The 18,977-nt window shown below is 44.4% G+C and overlaps 1 protein-coding gene across 3 annotated transcripts in view; it reads right to left on the reverse strand.

Moving 5' to 3' along the window:
- The window catches only part of FAM120B (family with sequence similarity 120B), a 213,801-nt gene that overhangs the window by 42,481 nt on the left and 152,343 nt on the right, over positions 1-18,977 (reverse strand). For all 3 annotated transcript variants that reach the window (XM_030195955.1, XM_030195956.1, XM_030195954.1), the window contains exon 8: positions 7,740-7,848. In XM_030195955.1, the coding sequence (XP_030051815.1) occupies positions 7,740-7,848 (109 nt within the window). The remainder of the gene's footprint in view (positions 1-7,739; positions 7,849-18,977) is intronic.

An 18,977-nucleotide genomic window follows, 5' to 3' on the forward strand; every position in this document is an offset into this window, starting at 1 on the left:
TTACATCGGCAAAACCAAAAGGAAGTTTAACATCGTGTGATCGAACACAAGAGTGCATTAAAACGTAAATTAATTGATAAACATTTGGTTGAACACGCGATAGCCTTAGGACACAGATTTCAAGATTACCGATTTTGTATTATATTCATTTATAAACCAACATGGAGGGGTGGACCTATAGATATTCAATTGCTACGTAAGGAATAACAGTTTATTTTTGAATTAAACACCCTTCATCCTCAAGGGCTAAATCCGGAGACAGACCTTTCGGTTTTTCTTTAAATATGGTTTGTACTCATTCTAGATTTTTTTTCATTTTTTCGTATAGTTCAGCATTTTGTATATATCCTAGAGGAATATTTATATTTTCATATATATGTGTATTATTTTATTTTTTTTTTATTTTTTAATTTATCATCTCAAAATTGTACATATTTTAAAATTTTGACACATACAGTAATTAATAGTAATATAGTTTACAAAGGGAGTCTTTTTGACATTCATTTTTTGACATTTATCTATTTCATTTTTTATTATATTTTCATTGAGATATTGTTTTTATATATTCATAGTACAATTATTGATTAGTTTTTGTGTAGATGGATCATTGGATAATTGAATCATATATTGTTCTTTTTAATTTTGATTACACGGAGTCCAACCTTATATGACATCTATTATTTTTTCAAAAGTTCTATATTTTATGGCATTTCTTCTTTCCACAGTTTAAGAGGTGACACTGTCACATTAAGTCTGGCTTTTTATAGTGGCTCATATGGTGTTTGGTTCATTTACTTTGATTTAATGGAGGCCAGTTTCTGGGTGTTTTATTTTTAAGTTTTAAGTCTTTGTGTGTTTTTTACTCATGGCTCTTCTCTTTTTTATTATTATTATTATTTGTTGCATTTGTACCCCACATTTCCCCACCTATTTGCAGGCTCAATGTGGCTTACATAGTACTGTGAGGTGTTAGCCACCTCTGGTGATGAAACAAATACAGAGTGATGTTGTTACAGAACATTGGAGAATCAAGAGAAGAAGAGTGATATATTGCTCATTGCAGGTTATGGCTTCGTTGTGTTGCTGAGTTCAGTTACTTAGGTTGGATTAGTAGTGTATGCCTTTTCGAACAGATCGGTCTTTAGTGATTTCTGGAAATTGAGGTGATCCTGCGTTGTCTTTATGGCTTTCAGAAATGCGTTCCATAGTTGTGTGCTTATATAGGAGAAGCTGGATCCGTAAATTGATTTGTACTTGAGTCCCTTGCAACTAGGGTAGTGAAGATTTAGGTAGGTTCGTGATGTTCTAATTGTGTTTGTTTGGTAGGTCTATGTGATCAGCCATATAACTCGGGGGTATCGCCATATATAATCTTGTGAACCAGGGTGCAGATTTTGAAAGTAATACGTTCTTTGATTGGGAGCCAATGCAGTTTTTCTTGTAGGGGTTTGGCGCTGTCGAATCGGGATTTACCAAATATAAGCCTGGCTGCTGTGTTTTGAGCAGTCTGTAGTTTCTTTATGAGTAGTTCTTTACATCCTGCATACAGTCCATTGCAATAGTCAGCATGGCTTAATACCATTGATTGTATCAGGTTGCGGAAAGTTACTCTCGGGAAGAATGGTTTCACGCGTTTAAGTTTCCACATTGAGTAGAACATTTTCTTGATTGTAGAGTTAACTTGGGTCTCGAGTGTGAGGTTACGGTCAATTGTGACACCAAGGATTTTCAGCCTGCGACAGGAAGGGCGTAGTCCGGGGTGACTAAGTTTGTGGGTATATTCGTGTTGTGTTGGAATGAGAGTATGAGGCAGTGTGTTTTTTCTGTATTGAGTTTTAGTTGGAATGCATTTGCCCATGAGTTCATGATGTGGAAGCCGAGGTTAATTTCACTGGTGATTTTTGTCAGATCATGTTTGCAAGGCATGTATATTGTGACATCGTCTGCATAGATGAATGGGTTAAGGCCCTGAGTGGATAAGGACTTGGCTAATGGGGTCATCATTAGGTTGAAAAGGATTGGTGATAGTGGTGATCCTTGAGGTACTCCGCAATCTGCCTTCCAGGGTGATATAGTAGAGTTCACTTTCACTTGGTAGGTTCTGGTGGTTAGGAAACCCTTAATCCAGCTAAGTATGGTTCCGTCGATCCCGAAGTAGTCTAGGAGTCTGAGCAGTATACTATGGTTCACCATGTCGAATGCACTGGACTTTAGTCATTAGTGTAAACTAATGTTTTTCTGCATTGATTTATCTCACTCTGACGCACTAAATAGTGTATCAGGTGCCTTTCCATTCATCATCTGCTATTCAGTATATTTTTATTTCACATTTATCTACTACACAATGAATGGATATATTGCATTCCCCTCTTTTTTTTTTTTAATGATTTTAATTCTTTATTTAAACATTTTCAGTTTACATCCAAAGACATAAATGAAGAAATTCAGAAATACACAGTGAGGAATATTTCCCTGCTAAGAAAAAAAAAATCTAATAAATTTGACCACCACTTTAAAATTAAAGGTTAAAGGTGGATCAAGATACTAGGAAAAAAAAAAAATAATACATAGCAATTCAAACTATTATTAACAGAAGGGTAGAGCAGAGTACCGCAGCCAACGTAACAGCGTTCCTGTCATTAGGACGGTACTTCAGGAGGAATACCACTCTCTTTCATTTTAAGAAATTCTAACAATTTATCAGGGGTAAAGAATATATAATTAACTGTTTGAAAAGTAACATAACACTTGCAAGGAAACCTCAGTAAGAAAGTAGCACCTATCTTTAACACTCTAGATTTAATCAACAAAAATTCCTTTCTCCTTTTTTGAGTGTTCCTTGCCAAGTCAGGAAAAATTCTTATCTTTTGCCCCATAAATAAATCATTTAAGTGGCGAAAATAAAGTTTCAGAATGTTGTTTCTGTCCATTTCAAGGGCAAATGTGATAATCATGGTAGTTCTTTCTGTGACCAGGTACAAGGAATTCTCCAAGAACTCAGTCAAATTCAAGTTTGGAGTCACCTGAGGTTGATCACTAACCAGTTTCTTTATTCCCGAAATATATTGGGTCCTAGTGATCGGGGGATACCCTTCCACAGGGACCCCCAGTACCTCTCCCAAATACTTTCTAAACATCTCTAAAGCAGTTATTAACGGGGATTTGGGGAAATTCAATATCCTCAGGTTGTTTTTTCGCCCTATGTTATCCAGAAATTCTAGTCTCCTATTATGAATTTCTTTGTCTTTAATCAAGGTCCCCACGGTATTTTGCAAGATCTTAATCTCATTTTCCATTGTTTGTAATTTCACTTTCTGTTCTTGGAAACCTTGATTCAGAATCTCATTATTTTGTCTCAGATCCTTTATTTCGCCCTTAAAAGTTGAATTAAGCTGAAGAAGAGTCTTATTTACCTCATGGATCGCGTCCCAAAGTGAGTTCATCATTACTTGCTGAGGTCTTATCAGTCCACCGCTACCTTCGGAAATGGGGCCTCGGGAAACAGGGGCAACGGAATCCCGTTGACCCTGATTTGCTGTTATTCCTACCGGGGTTGATGTTATCGGAGGTCCTCCTCCTACAGCGCCAAGGAATTCCACCTCTTGCTGCAGCCCTTCCGATAATAATACATTTCCGGGTTGCGGGGGAGCAGTAAAGGAAGGGGGGCTCAAAGTAGCCTCCTCAGCACTGCGCTCCGCACCCAAGGGCGAGCCCGTCGAAGCGGGAACCTGCTCACCAATAACCGCGATTCCATAGGCTTCGAGCGTTCCCTGACGGTTGCCTGGCGTAGATACTGGAACCGTGGAGGTAGGAGGCTGTATTTTCGCCTTTCTTTTCCCCATAATTAGGGTCAGAAATGCAGTCGCAGGTTAGCTATTGAGACCGCAGGAGCTCGCGGTTATGCGACTGTTGTAGACGCCATCTTGACCCAGTTGGATCGCATTCCCCTCTTTTTTAACTTATTAATGAGCATATACCTTTGGCGAGGTTCACCCGGATGACGTCATTTGATTGGCAGATAACGATATAACCTATGATTGTTCATTTTTTTTAAGGTCCCTATATCATTTTTATGTTTATTAAAATTTGCTATACCACTTTCATTGCACACAAGTTAAAGTGGTTTACAGATAAAATAATAGGAAAAACAAAAACCAGAAAAGAATGCCAGTAATTGGATAAGAAAGACCTAAACTACCTGTACCATTCAAACAAGACTTAAGCATACAAGAGACAGAAGGGAAATAAAAGAAAGAAAAAAAATATTTTCTGCTTACTTATTTTTCCAATTTGATTGATCCTGGTTTCTCTTTACCACTTCCTCTTGTTGGTTTTCTCCCACATCCTGTTCCCATTTTTTGTTTCTTCCCACTCCCAGTCTTCTTCCCTTTCACCCCTACATCTCTCTCTGGCATCAATCCTTCTATTTCATACATAATAACATAGTATATGATGGCAGATAAAGACCTGCATGGTCCATTTAGTCTGACCAATAAGGCGGCTAGAGCCGCACCTGCCACTCCTTGCAGGTTACACTCCATCATGATCAAATACTGACATAACAAACAGGGCAGCCACACAATCACGGACGACTGGTTTTATTTATTTTATTTGTTACATTTATATCCCACATTTTCCCTATTTGTAGGCTCAATGTGACTTACTTAGTACCGTTGAGGTTTTTACAGATTCTGGCGTAAACAAATACAAAGTGATGTTGTGGTAAGATAAAGTTCATGTGGCACAGCCACACTAGGGAATCATACAATGGAAGAGTTGTGTTATGTCCATTACGGTCTTTAGTTTCGTTGTGTTGCAGAGATGAGGCATTTATGTTGGATCGGTAGGGTATATGCCTTTTTAAACAGGTTAGTTTTTAGTGTTTTCCAGAAGTTTAGGTGGTCGTTTGTAGTTTTCAAGGTTTTTGGTAATGCGTTCCACAGTTGTGTGCTTATGTAGGAAAAACTGGACGCGCAAATTGATTTATAATTTGGGATAGTCCCATTTATTGTCAATACTTGAATAAACCAGTGATCCAACTGACATTTTACTTGCTATCAACCCTTATGTGAATGTGGCACAAAAAACACACACTTTTTCTTGACCTATCCTTGGGTCACAGACCATAGAAGTCTGCCTGTCACTGGTCCTACTTCCCAATTGCTGGAATTGCTGTCAAAGCCCACTCCTGCCTAGCTATAATCGGGATACAGACTGTAAAGGTCTGCCCTGTTTTGTCATATCTGAGACACAGATTATAGAAATTTGCCCAGTATTGGACTTGCTACTGGAATTGCCTCTAAGCACCGACAAGTTTTTGTTTTGATTCCATCCTTTTACCATATAAGGATCCTTTGTGTTTAGTCCATGCATTTTTGAATTCCTTCAATGTTTTTGTTTCCACCACTTCTCCCCAGGAGAGCATTCTAGGCATCCCCCACCCTCTCCGTGAAAAAGTACTTTCTGACCTTACTCCTAAATCTAACAATCTGTAATCTCAATCCATGTCCTCTAGTTCTACCACTTCCCTGTCTCTGGAAAAAAGATTTGTATGTATATTGATACCTTTTAAATATTTAAATGTCTGTATCACGTCTCCCCTATCTCTCCTCTCCTGTAGGGTATACATATTCAGGTTCTCATATCTTCTCATACTGCTTTTGCCGCAAACCCCTTACCATTTTTGTCACTTTTCTCTGGACTGCTTCAAGTCTTTTTATGTCCTTACTTAGATACAGCATCCAAAACTGAACACATTACTTCAAGTGGGGACTCATTATGCAATAACAGGTGTCATTAACTGAAAACAGATAATAAACAATAAAACAAAGGGAAGGAAAACAACTTCCACATTAAAGAGTCTATCTTGCATAAATGAACCCAATTTAAAGTAACTTTCTCCTTATTTCCTTAATTATTACTTCGAAAGGAGTGAAGCCTGTGAAACCTGGGATTGCTTTAATCAATGGGATTTGAATTAGAGACTTGAGTATATGTATTGTTAAATAATTTCTGGTTTTTAAAAGAGAGAGAATGTAATCAAATGTATTATTTCTAACTAAAACCTGGACAATAAGTATGTTCTCAATGAAATGAATTGACTATACGCCGTATTTGGTCTTGAGGAAGCCAACCAGATGATCAATGTGGAAAAATGTATTCGATGAGTAATATCTGGGGATAATCAGGTTAATATCATGTTTTCTTTTTTTTGTTTAATTGATCTCCTTGTCTTATTTCACTCTACCTATTTTTCTTCACTTTGTGGTCTAAGAAAGAGAAAGATTGTATATAATCCATATATCTAGTTGGAATTGTTTTCTTCTTATATTGTATTAATGTGCAATCATCTCTGTATTACCGTTTGCAAGTGACCCTTGTAAAATGAAAAATTATAAATAAATGATTTAAATAAAGTAACTTTCGCCTTTTTCATGATCTGTGTTAGCTTTTTCAGAGATGCTGTGGAAAGTTAAATACAATTTTTGAAGTTGCTCTACCTTGTTTTTAATGGCCCTTTATGGGCAAATCTATAGTCTCTATTCTGCTTTTTCTTTCAAGGCAAATAGGAGAAACCCTTGGAAGGGGACTGTTTAAGAAAAAATAAGGTTCTATTAGAGATAGCCATAATTCAAGCATGTGCACATCAGCTGCTGGAATGCTAGAAAAGGATAAGCAGTATAAAATGTTTTGTACATTTTTGGGATCTTGCCGGGTATTTGTGACCTGGATTGGCCACTGTTGGAAACAGGATGCTGGGCTCGATGGACCTTTGGTTTTTCCCAGTATGGCAATACTTATGTACATTTTATGCTTAACTGCAAAAAATTACACCTGATCAGCAAATATACACAATCCATCTTTTTCTGAAACATGTTGCATCCATCCAAACTACCAAAACTGAAATCAGTACAGTCATGTTTTGTTATTGACTTTTCTGCATAAAATACGAAGAGAGTAACTGTAATGCTTCTGCTTGTTTCAACCACAAACATTTATATTTTTGGTGAAAGAAAAGAAAGCGATTGGCATTTTCATTTTCAAAATTTTTCCCAGTATGTCACAATCTTACTTTCAAAGCTGTATCAGCCATATTACATATTCAATATCTACTGCCTGAAATACAAAAATAGCTTTGGGCAGTGTACACATGAAAGTTGGGGATTTTTCCTTCTCTATCAACATTACCATGTTTATTGTATGCATATAAAAGGTCTTACCTTGTTCAATCCATTAGCGGTACACAGTATGGGAACATGTTTTCATGCAACCATGGATCATCATGAATCTCTAGTCACAGAAACATTAACTCAAGCTCCCCCCCATCATTATCTTTGAAAAGTAACCTCTGCTAGAGGATCTAAATCCTATGATGTGTTGGAGGGGCCTCCTAGGGGCTCCTTGTTAATTGCTTAAATTGTCTCGCCAAGCAGGGTGGAGATAACCAGCATGCTACAGCAAAAACTGACAGCACATCACTGTTAAAGCAATCCACAATGACCAACCTGCTATCAGTGTTGACATGAAGGGTTTTCTAACCTGATATAGAATCTCACTAGGTTGTCACTTGTTCTGAAGTACAAACAAAAAAAATTGAGTTGTCACGCATGTTGGCCCTTTTTGTCTGGCCTTGACATCCAATCTCCTACAATATGTTATTGTTGCTCCATTAAAATTATATGACAACCTATGAATTAAATTTTCTAGAGGACCAATAAAGCTGTACCAACTGCACTAACCTGGAAGGAACATATACCCTCGAGGCTTGCTCTCAATGGTTCTGCTTCTTGATGTGCAGACAGCACAAATAAGGGACTTCAGATGGTTAAATTGGGTAAGCAAGGAGACCTGCAAGAGAAAGCCAATTTAATCAATACTACTATAGAAAAAAAAATTGCTACTCACTGTGTAGTACATAATAGTGGTTATTTTAGAAGCTCTATTCTTGTTTTGAATGTTCTAGAATTTAGATGTCCATATTCTGATTACATAGACCCAGGATATGGATGTCTAATAGTGTAGTACATCCATATGGCAAGGGAGCGCAGTCTGGGTGTGTTTTGGGTGGGGCTAGGGAGGGGTCAATGTATGGTGTGACGAGCCTTATCAAAGCCATCTACAAATGCTTCTTGCTATTCAGACCAAGGTCAGATCTGTCCAAATAAATAATTTGCAGAGTGCTCAAAACTACAGGGCTCACCAAGTTTGACAACCTCTCAGAGAACTACAGAGCATGGAAAGCTGACTTTAAGAATGCCATTTCAGATCTGAACCTTACCCCATAGAAAGAGGTCAATCTAATGCTCAAGTGGCTGGTGAGTGGATCTGAGAAATAGGTGAAAGGATTAAAATCTTCATACATGGATAGGCCATCCAAGGTGCTATCTGAAATGTGGAGAAGGCTCAAACAACATAATGGCATCCCAGAAGCTATTGAGAATGCATTGTTTGAGAGGACAGAAACCTTTCCAAATAAACTAAGCACAAAACAACCACAAGTTGCAAGAACTGGGAGACCTCCTCCAACAGATGGAGGCAGCCAAAACTGATCCACACCTCCCAGGGCCCTGCTGCTTGGATACGTCTTCAGGCATAAGGTCAATAACTGACAAGCTGCCATACAATTCAAGGGAGAAATAGAGGGGCATAATCGAACAGCGCTGGCCAAAATCGATGGCCGGCCATCTTCGGGGCCGGCACCTTAAGCGGGCGGAGCCAAGCGTATTTTCGAAATACGCTTGGTGCCGGCCAAATAGCTTACTGGGTTTACAACAGAATCGCCGGTGGATCGTCGGGTTTATATGAGATGGCTGGCTTCGGTTTTCAGCCATAATGAAAACCGGGCCCGGCCATCTCAAACCCGGCGAAATGCAAGGCATTTGGCATGGGAGGAGCCAGCATTTGTAGTGCACTGGCCCCCCTCACATGCCAGGACACCAACCGGGCACCCTAGGGGGCATTTAAAAAACTTAAAAAAAAACAAAAAAACAAAAATAGCTTCCAGGTGCATAGCACCCTTACCTTGTGTGCTGAGCCCCCCAAAACCCACTCGCCATAACTCTACACCATTACCATAGCCCTAAGGGGTGAAGGGGGGCACCTATATGTGGGTACAGTGGGTTTTGGGGGGGGTTTGGAGGGCTCTACATTAACCACCACAAGTGGAACAGGTAGGGGAGATGGGTCTGGGTCCACCTGCACCCACTAAAAACTGCTCCAGGGACCTGCATACTGCTGTCAAGGAGCTGGGTATGACACTTCAGGCTGGCAAAAAAAGTTTTAGTTTTTTTTTGGGTGGGAGGGGGTTGGTGACCACTGGGGGAGTAAAGGGAGGTGATCCCCGCTTCCCTCCGGTGGTCATCTGGTCAGTTGGGGCACTTTTTCCAAACTTGGTCCTAAAAATAAATGGACCAAGTCCGGCCGGCGAAATGCTTGTTCGAGCCGGCCTCTTTTTTCACAATTATAAGGCGAAGCCGGCCATCTCGTACCCACGCCCCCGCCCCGCCTTCACTACCCTACCAACACGCCCCATTGAAGGTTGGCCGGCCCCGCGATGAAACAGCGAAGCCAGCCAAAATTGGCTTTCGATAATACCGATTTGGCCGGGATCAGGAGATCGCCGGCGATCTCCCAATTTGTGTCAGAGGATCACCGGCGATCCCTTTCGAAAATAAGCCTGACAGTGTCCGTAAAGTCCAAGTCAAAACCGTGAGCCAAGAGACAATGAAGTCCTTTTTCAGACCCATCATCGAAGTTGTGCTCCTTATGCCAAACACATGACCTGCACAGATTGCTGTCCACTCAAGAAGTTTAACGTCTCAGAGACTTTGTCCATTTATGTTGTCTACTGTCTATGCTTTATTCCAGATGCTGTGGAATGAAGAAAACTCTTGGAAATCTGAGACACTCTGAATTTATATCATAGACTTTGCTTGTGTTCAACATATTTGATTCTTTCCAAGATTTAATAATAGTGGTATTTACCAAACAAGGAGGGGAGTGTTCTGCTCCCACTATCATGGGAACATGCCTACATTCAGTTTGCAATGTACTAATAGCCTTTAGCTAATGTAAGATACTTCCTACTTGATCCAGTAACCCTTACTCTTATAGGACAAATGTTGCATGCTCCAGTTCCCATTGAGACCTGCCTTGCTTATACCTCAATCTTCTAAAAACATGGAACACGACCCGACACGATTCGTGTTTCGGCCCAGTCAGCCTGCATCAGGGGTCTATACATTGTAAAATCACAAATAAAAAATAAATGAATATACATGATGTTTTAATAACATATATATGAAAATGTAAGACTATAATAACAAAATAAAATAACAGACATACCTAGGAAATAGTAAACCAACATGTATCTCCAAGACTAATCATAAAATGGTTATAAAAACCTGTGTCCAAGAAAATAATTTCTTGGACACAGGTTTTTAATAATCATTTTACGACCAGTCTTGGAGATACATGTTGGTTTATTATTTCCTAGGTATGTCTCTTATTTTATTATTATATTCTTACATTTTCATATATATGTTTTTTTTGTTTGTTTTCATTATAAATAATTTCTGTAAGCTGTTACAGCTCCATTATACTCTAAATGACACAAACCAAATTAGCATACAGACCATGAATTATGAGAACAGAGAGTCTTGCTAACTCTGAAAAACAATGTGTTAGCAAAATCTCAGAATCTAACAAACAGATCCCTATTCAGACACTTGGCCTTGCAGTCACACATGCAGAACAGAGATAGCCCCTCTTCAAATTCTTCAAAAATTAACTTGAAATCCTAAGAAGTTAGACTCTGCATACAGCACATGCAGAAAAACAGAAAGAAACATAGATATACATTGCAAAATAAGATAGCAGATGTAGCAGATGTAAATTCTCAAAGTGGACACATTCCAAACACTAAAATGAAAATAAAAGGATTTTTTTCTACCTTTGTTGTCTGGTGACTTTGTTTTTCTGATCATGCTGGCCCAGTATCTGATTCTGTTGTTATCTGTCCTCTTAACTCCGTTTCCAGGGCTTCATTTCCATTTATTTCTTTACTTTCCTCCTTTCTTCTTCATTTCTTGCTCTACATCCATAAGTAAAAGCTGGGTCCTCCGCAGACTGTCCAGTGGATTCAGCTTCTGCTTATTTTCTCCATCCGTGTGCAGTTTTTCTCCTCTCTTCCTTTTCCCTCATCTCTTTCCTCTCTCTTCCCTCCCCTCCATCCATGTCCAGCATTTCTTCTCTCTCCCCTCCATCCATGTGCATCTCCTTCCTGTCTTCCCTTCCCTCCATCCATGTCCAACAATTCTCTCCCTGCCCTCCCCTCCATCCACCCATGTCCAGCAACCCTCCTCTCTCCACTGTCCTCCCCTCCATCCATGTTCAGCAACTCTCCTCTCCCCTCCATCCACCTATGTCCAGCAACTCTCCTCTCCCCTCCCCTCCATCCACCCAAGTCCAGCAACTCCCCTGCCCTCCATCCATCTATCCATCCATATCCAGTAATTCTCCTCTCTCCCCTGCCCACCTCCATCCATCCATATCAAGCAATTCTCCTCCCTCCCCTCCCCTCCATGCCTAGCAATTTCTCCTCTCTGCCTGGGTCCTGCCCTTCCATCCATGTCCATCGAGGCTCCTCTCTCCCCTGCCCACCTCCATCCATCCATATCAAGCAATTCTCCTCCCTCTCCTCCATGTCCAGCAATTTCTCCTCTCTGCCTGGGCCCTGCCCTCCCATCCATGTCCATCAATGCTCCTCTCTCCCCTGCCCACCTCCATCAATCCATATCAAGCAATTCTCCTCCCTCCCCTCCATGTCCAGCAAATTCTCCTCTCTCCCCTGCCCTCCCGCTCCCATGTCCACCTTCCCGTTGTATTTAAATTTACCTCCGACGTCGCAGCAGCTGCGCACAGCGTCAGTGAAAGCACTGCCCGACGTCTTCAGCCTTCCCTTCGCTCGTTCGTTCCCTCAGTGTCCTGCCTTCTTCTGACATCATTTCCTTGCGAGGGTGGGACACTGAGAGGGAAGAAACGAGTGAAGGGAAGGCTACAGACGTCGGGCAGCGCTTTCACTGACGCTGCGCGCAGCTGCTGCGACGTCGGAGGTAAATTTAAATACAGGATTTAAATCCCCCAGGGTGGCACAAGAATCCGAGGGCTGGGCTGCTGTCAGGGTCCGGGAGCTGAGGTAAGCGGTGGCGGTGCCCTCCAGTGGTCAGCGCCCCCCTGCCAATGCCTGGGTGGGTGAAAATATTGGGGGTGCTCGAGCACCCACAGCACCCACGGAGTCGGCGCCTATGAGCTCTGCTATAATCTGGTTTCAACAATCTTTATGTAGTAAGTCTGTTTTACTTTTGTATTAAAGTGTTTGAAACTAAGAGTTTGAATCTCTTCTATGAATACTGAATTGGTTTAGCTCTCTGTCTAATACTGCATGGAGGAATGTGGTATGAAGACAGAAAAGTTACTGCACACAAAATATTTTTACCATGTGGTAAGTGTAGTAATATGCAGCACAGATGCATTTACCATCTCCTGTTTAGCAGGTAGTTAGTGCATCTATGCTATCTGCAAAAGTGACAGCAAGCAGTAAGTTACCACACGTTAACTACAATGCACAGTCCACACTTAATTCCCACCCTTAATCTACTCCAAAACAGGGTAAGCGGTTAGCATGTGAATTAGTACACATTGTTATGCCAGCACAGTAAAGCGAGGTTACTAATCTGTAGCGGGTATTCTCCGAGGACAGCAGGCTGACTGTTCTCATGATTGGGTGATGTCCGATGGCAGCCCCAGGATCGGAAGATCTTCCTAGAAACAAGTTTTGCTAGCCCCTGCGTGTACATGCACACTGCGCATGCGCGACCGTCTTCCTACCCGCAGCGCGAGCATGCCCCTCAGTCAAATAGAAAGCAAAAGACAAGGGAAGACAACTCCAAAGGGGAGGAGGGCGGGTTAGTAACCTCGCTTTCTCAGAGAACAAGCAGGCTGCTTGTTCTCACGATTGGGGTATCCCTAGCCCCCAGGCTCACTCAAAACAACAAACATTGTTCAATTGGGCCTTGCAATGGCGAGGACATAACTGAGATTGACCTAAACAATTACAATTAACTGAGAGTGCAGTCTGGAACAGAATAAAAATGGGCCTAGGGGGGTGGAGTTGGATTCTAAACCTCAAACAGATTCTGCAGCACTGACTGCCTGAACTGACTGTCGCGTCGGGTATCCTGCTGTAGGCAGTAGTGAGATGTGAATGTGTGGACAGAAGACCACGTCGCAGCCTTGCAAATCTCTTCAATAGTAGCTGACTTCAAGTGGGCCACTGACGCTGCCATGGCTCTAACATTGTGAGCCGTGACATGACCCTCAAGAGCCAGCCCAGCCTGGGCGTAAGTGAAGGAAATGCAGTCTGCTAGCCAATTTGATAAGGTGCGTTTCCCCACTGCCACTCCCCTCCTGTTGGGATCAAAAGAAACAAACATTTGGGCGGACTGTCTGTTGGGCTGTGTCCGCTCCAGATAGAAGGCCAATGCTCTTTTGCAGTCCAATGTGTGCAGCTGACGTTCAGCAGGGCAGGAATGCGGACGGGGAAAGAATGTTGGCAAGACAATTGACTGGTTCAGATGGAACTCCGACACCACCTTCGGCAAGAACTTAGGGTGAGTGCGGAGGACTACTCTATTATGATGAAATTTGGTGTAAGGAGCATGGGCTACCAGGGCCTGAAGCTCACTGACTCTACGAACTGAAGTTACTGCCACCAAGAAAATGACCTTCCAGGTCAAGTACTTCAGATGGCAAGAATCCAGTGGCTCAAAAGGAGGTTTGATCAGCTGGGTGAGAACGACATTGAGATCCCATGACACCGTAGGAGGCTTGACAGGGGGCTTTGACAAAAGCAAACCTCTCATGAAGCGAACAACTAAAGGCTGTCCAGAGATAGGCTTACACGATAATGAAAAGCACTAATTGCGCTAAGATGAAATCTTACAGAGTTGGTCTTGAGACCAGACTCGGACAAGTGCAGAAGGTATTCAAGCAGGGTCTGCGTAGGACTAGAATGAGGATCTAGGGCCTTGCTGTCACACCAGACGGCAAACCTCTTCCATTTGAAAGCATAACACCTCTTTGTAGAATCTTTCCTAGAAGCAAGCAAGACTCAGGAGACACCCTCAGAAAGACCCAAGGAGGCAAAGTCGACGCTCTCAACATCCAGGCTGTGAGAGCCAGGGACTGGAGGTTGGGATGCAGAAGCGCCCCCTCGTTCTGAGTGATGAGGGTTGGAAAACACTCCAATTTCCACGGTTCTTTGGAGGACAACTCCAGAAGAAGAGGGAACCAGATCTGACGCGGCCAGAAGGGAGCGATCAGAATCATGGTTCCACGATCCTGCTTGAGTTTCAGCAAAGTCTTCCCTACCAAGGGTATGGGAGGATATGCTTACAGAAGGCCCTTCCCCCATTGAAGGAGAAAGGCATCCAACGCTAGTCTGCCATGGGCCTGAAGTCTGGAACAGAACTGAGGGACCTTGTGGTTGACCTGAGTGGCAAAAAGATCTACCAAGGGGGTGCCCCACGCTTGAAAGATCTTGCGTACTACTCTCGAGTTGAGAGACCACTCGTGAGGTTGCATTATCCTGCTCAACCAGACTGTTGTTTACACCTGCCAGATACGTGGCTTGGAGAAACATGACGTGCTGGCGAGCCCAAAGACACATCCTGACGGCTTCCTGACACAGGGGGCGAGATCCGGTGCCCCCCTGCTTGTTGATGTAGTACATAGCAACCTGATTGTCTGTCTGAATTTGAATAATTTGATAAGACAGCCGATCTCTGAAAGCCTTTAGCACGTTCCAGACTGCTCATAACTCCAGGAGATTGATCTGAAAACCTGTTTCCTGGAGGGACCAACTCCCTAGAGTGTGAAGCCCATCGACATGAGCTCCCCAACCCAGGAGAGACGCGTCCGTCGTCAGCACTTTTTGCGGCTGAGAAATTTGAAAGGGACATCCCAGGGTCAAATTGGAGCGAATTGTCCACCAATGAAGGGAGGCGAGAAAACGCGTGGATAGTTGGATCACATCTTCTAGATTTCCCGCAGCCTGAAACTACTGGGAAGCTAGGATCCATTGAGCTGATCGCATGTGAAGACGGGCCATGGGAGTCACATGAACTGTGGAGGCCATGTGGCCAAGCAATCTCAACATCCGACAGCTGTGACCTGCTGAGATGCTCGTACCCAGGAAACAAGGGACAGAAGATTGTCTGTCCTCGTCTCGGGAAGGTAGGCATGAGCAGTCTGGGAGTCTAGCAGAGCTCCTAAAAATTCGAGTCTTTGTACTGGAAGAAGGTGGGACTTTGGATAATTTATCACAAACCCTAGTAACTGCAGGAGTTGAATAGTCATCTGCATGGACTGTAGAACTCCTGCCTCCGAGGTGTTCTTTACCAGCCAATCGTCGAGATAAGGGAACACATGCACTCCCAGCCTGCGTAGAGACGCCGCTATGACTGCCAGGCATTTTGTGAACACCCTGGGCGCAGAGGCGAAACCAATGGTAGCACACAGTACTGAAAATGCTGTGTTCCAAGACAGAATCGAAGATACTGTCTGTGAGCTGGCAGTATTGGAATGTGAGTATAAGCATCCTTTAAGTCCAGAGAGCATAGCCAATCGTTTTTCTGAATCATGGGAAGAAGGGTGCCAAGGGAAAGCATCCTGAACTTTTCTCGGACCAGATATTTGTTCAGGGCCCTTAGGTCTAGGATGGGACGCATCCCCTGTTTGCTTTTCCACAAGGAAGTACCTGGAATAGAATCCCAGCCCTTCCTGCCCCCGTGGCACGGGCTCGACCACATTGGCGCTGAAAAGGGCGGAGAGTTCCTCTGCAAGTACCTGTTTGTGCTGGAAGCTGAAGGACTGAGCTCCCGGTGGGCAATTTGGAGGTTTGGAGATCAAATTGAGGGAGTATCCTAGCCGGACTATTTGGAGAACCCACCGGTCAGAGGTTACAAGAGGCCACCTTTGGTGAAAGAACTTTAACCTCCCTCCTACCGGCAGATCGTCCGGCACAGACACTTTTATATCGGCTATGCTTTTGCTGGGGAGCTGCAGGGGCCTGTGGAGGCGCATGCTGTTGACGAGAACGAGCGCGCTGGGGCTTAGCCTGAGCAGGCTGGCGAGAAGGTGGATTGTACCTATGCCTATTAGAAGCAAAGGGAACATTCCTCCTTCCCGCATAAAAACGTCTACCCGAAGAGGTAGATGCTGAAGGCGTCTGGTGGGAGAGCTTGTCAAATGCGGTGTCCCGCTGGTGGAGCTGTTCTACCACCTGTTCGACGTGCTCACCAAAAATGTTATCCCCCCGGCAAGGAGCATCCGCAATCCACTGCTGGACTCTATTCTTCAGGTCAGAGGCACGCAGCCATGAGAGTCTGCGCATCACTATACCTTGAGCAGCGGCTCTGGATGCAACATCAAAAGTGTCGTAAACACCCCTGGACAGGAATTTTCGACACGCCTTCAGCTGCCTGACCACCTCCTGAAAAGGCTTAACCTTCTCCGACGGGAGCTTATCGACCAAGTCCGTCAGCTGCCTCACATTGTTCCGCAAGTGGATGCTCGTGTAGAGCTGGTACGACTAAATCTTGGACACGAGCATAGCAGAATGGTAGGCCTTCCTCCCAAAAGAGTCCAGAGACCTAGACTCCCGCCCCGGGGGCGCCGAGGCGTAATCCCTAGTACTCTTGACTTTCTTGAGAGCCAGATCCACAAGTCCAGAGTCATAAGGCAACTGGGTCTTCATTAACTCTGGGTCCCCGTGGATCCGATACTGGGACTCAATCTTTTTGGGAATAGTGGGGTTACTTAAGGGTTTCGTCCAGTTCGCCAACAATGTCTGCTTCAGGACATTATGAAGGGGAACAGTGGACGACTCCTTAGGTGGCGAAGGATAGTCCAGGACCTCGAACATCTCAGCCCTGGGCTCGTCCTCAGTAGCCACTGGGAAGGGAATGGCCATAGACATTTCCCGGACAAATGACGAGAAAGACAGACTCTCAGGGGGAGAAAGCTTTCTTTCTGGGGAAGGAGTGGGATCAGAAGGAAGACCACAAGACTCCTTGTCAGAGAAATATCTTGGGTCTTCCTCTGCCTCCCATGAGGTCTCACCTTCGGTATCGGACACAAGTTCACGAACTTCAGTCCGAAGCTGAGCCCGTCTCGACGCGGAGGAACTAGGTCCTCGATGGCGGTGTCGAGAACACGACTCCCGCACCGGTGGCGACGAAGCTCCCTCCAGTGACGTCAACGGGGAGTCAACTTGGGTGGCAGCGGACGCCGATGCTGCAAGTGGTACCAGCGTCGCAGTCCGCACAACAGGCGGGGAGCCAGTCGCCGCATCTCTCGATGGTACCGGAATAGATGAACGCAGCAGCCTTTCCAGGATACCTGGAATGATGGCCTCGAGGTGCTCGTCCAGAGTGGCTGTCGAGCAAGGCTGTGGGGCTGGTACCGGCGACGATGTCTGGAGTGAGGAGGCGGTACCGGAATGTCCGGAGCAGAGTGCATTGACACCTCTTGTATAGAGGGTGAGCGATCCTCTCGACGTCGAAGCTTCTCGGGTGCCGACTCCCTCGGCGTCCCGGAGCTCTCTGTACCGTGACGGGAAGATAACCGATGACGGTGCTGCTTCGCCTTTGCGCAAAGCACGCCAGCGGTACCTCCCTGTACCGAAGAGGAAGACGTGGAATCCAGATGTCTCCTCGGGGCCGGGTCTGAATGTGGTCGGTCCCGGGGGGCCTGCAGAGCAGGCGCCCTCGAAGCAGGTGGAGACCCACTCAATGGCTTACTGCTACCAGCATGGAATCTCTGGACAGCCATCACCTGCACTCCGGACGTCGATGCACCCTCCGATGCCGACATCGATACCGGCGATGACCTCGGTACCGCTGGCTCCGTCGACGTCAAAGGACCGGACCTGGCTCTGAACAGCAAGTCCCACTGAACCAATCTCGCCACCTGGGTCCTGTTTTTGAGCTGAAGACACAGTGTGCAGGCGTTGGGACGATGACCCGCTCCCAAACACTGAAGACACGAAACGTGTCAGTCAGCGAGATGGTCCGGTTGCACCGCGTGCACTTCTTGAAGCCACCCGGCAGACTTCGAGGACATGGGCGGAAAAATTGCGCTGGCGAAATCAAAGTCCGTGATGATGCCGAAAAAGCACCAAAGAAAGGGACAAAACCCCGTACGGGCGGCCAAAATGGCCACTACCGAAAAAGAAAGAAAACAGAGGGAAAAACCTGAAAAACTACAGGAAAACAAACTTTTTTTTTTTAAAAACAAAGAAAAGACGAGCAAACTTGTCGAGAACACCGACAAGCGGCAAAAAAGCGGCGAAAAAACGCAACAGGGGCCTCTTCTGGGGCACAGACAGACTGTAAAACAGCCGATCCGAGCCGCGGAAAGGAGACTGAGGGGCACGCTCGCGCTGCGGGCAGGAAGATGGTCGCATATGCGCAGTGCGCATGTACACGCGGGGGCTAGCAAAACTTGTTGCTAGAAAGATCTTCCGATCCTGGGGCTGCCGTCGGACATCACCCAATCGTGAGAACAAGCAGCCTGCTTGTCCTCTGAGAAAGATTATTTTTATTTATTTATAACATTTATACCCCACATTTTCCCACCCATTGGCAGGCTCAATGTGGCTAACATCAGTCCGTAAAGGCAACCGCCAATCCGGTAAACAAACAAACGAAGTATAGAAAGGTGAATAGGAAGGATAGTAATTACAAGGGACGAGGGAAAAGAGGGGAAGGGTAATAGAGTCCATCAGGTCCATAAATTAGTTGTATTCCAGGAATTATGGATTTAAGACGGGTCCATTATGGTAAGCCTTTCCAAATAAGCTGGTTTTAAGAGATTTTCTGACGTTCAGATGATCATGAATTTTCACAGATTTAGGT

The sequence above is a fragment of the Microcaecilia unicolor genome, chromosome 3, assembly GCF_901765095.1.
Source record: "Microcaecilia unicolor chromosome 3, aMicUni1.1, whole genome shotgun sequence".
NCBI lineage: Eukaryota > Metazoa > Chordata > Amphibia > Gymnophiona > Siphonopidae > Microcaecilia > Microcaecilia unicolor.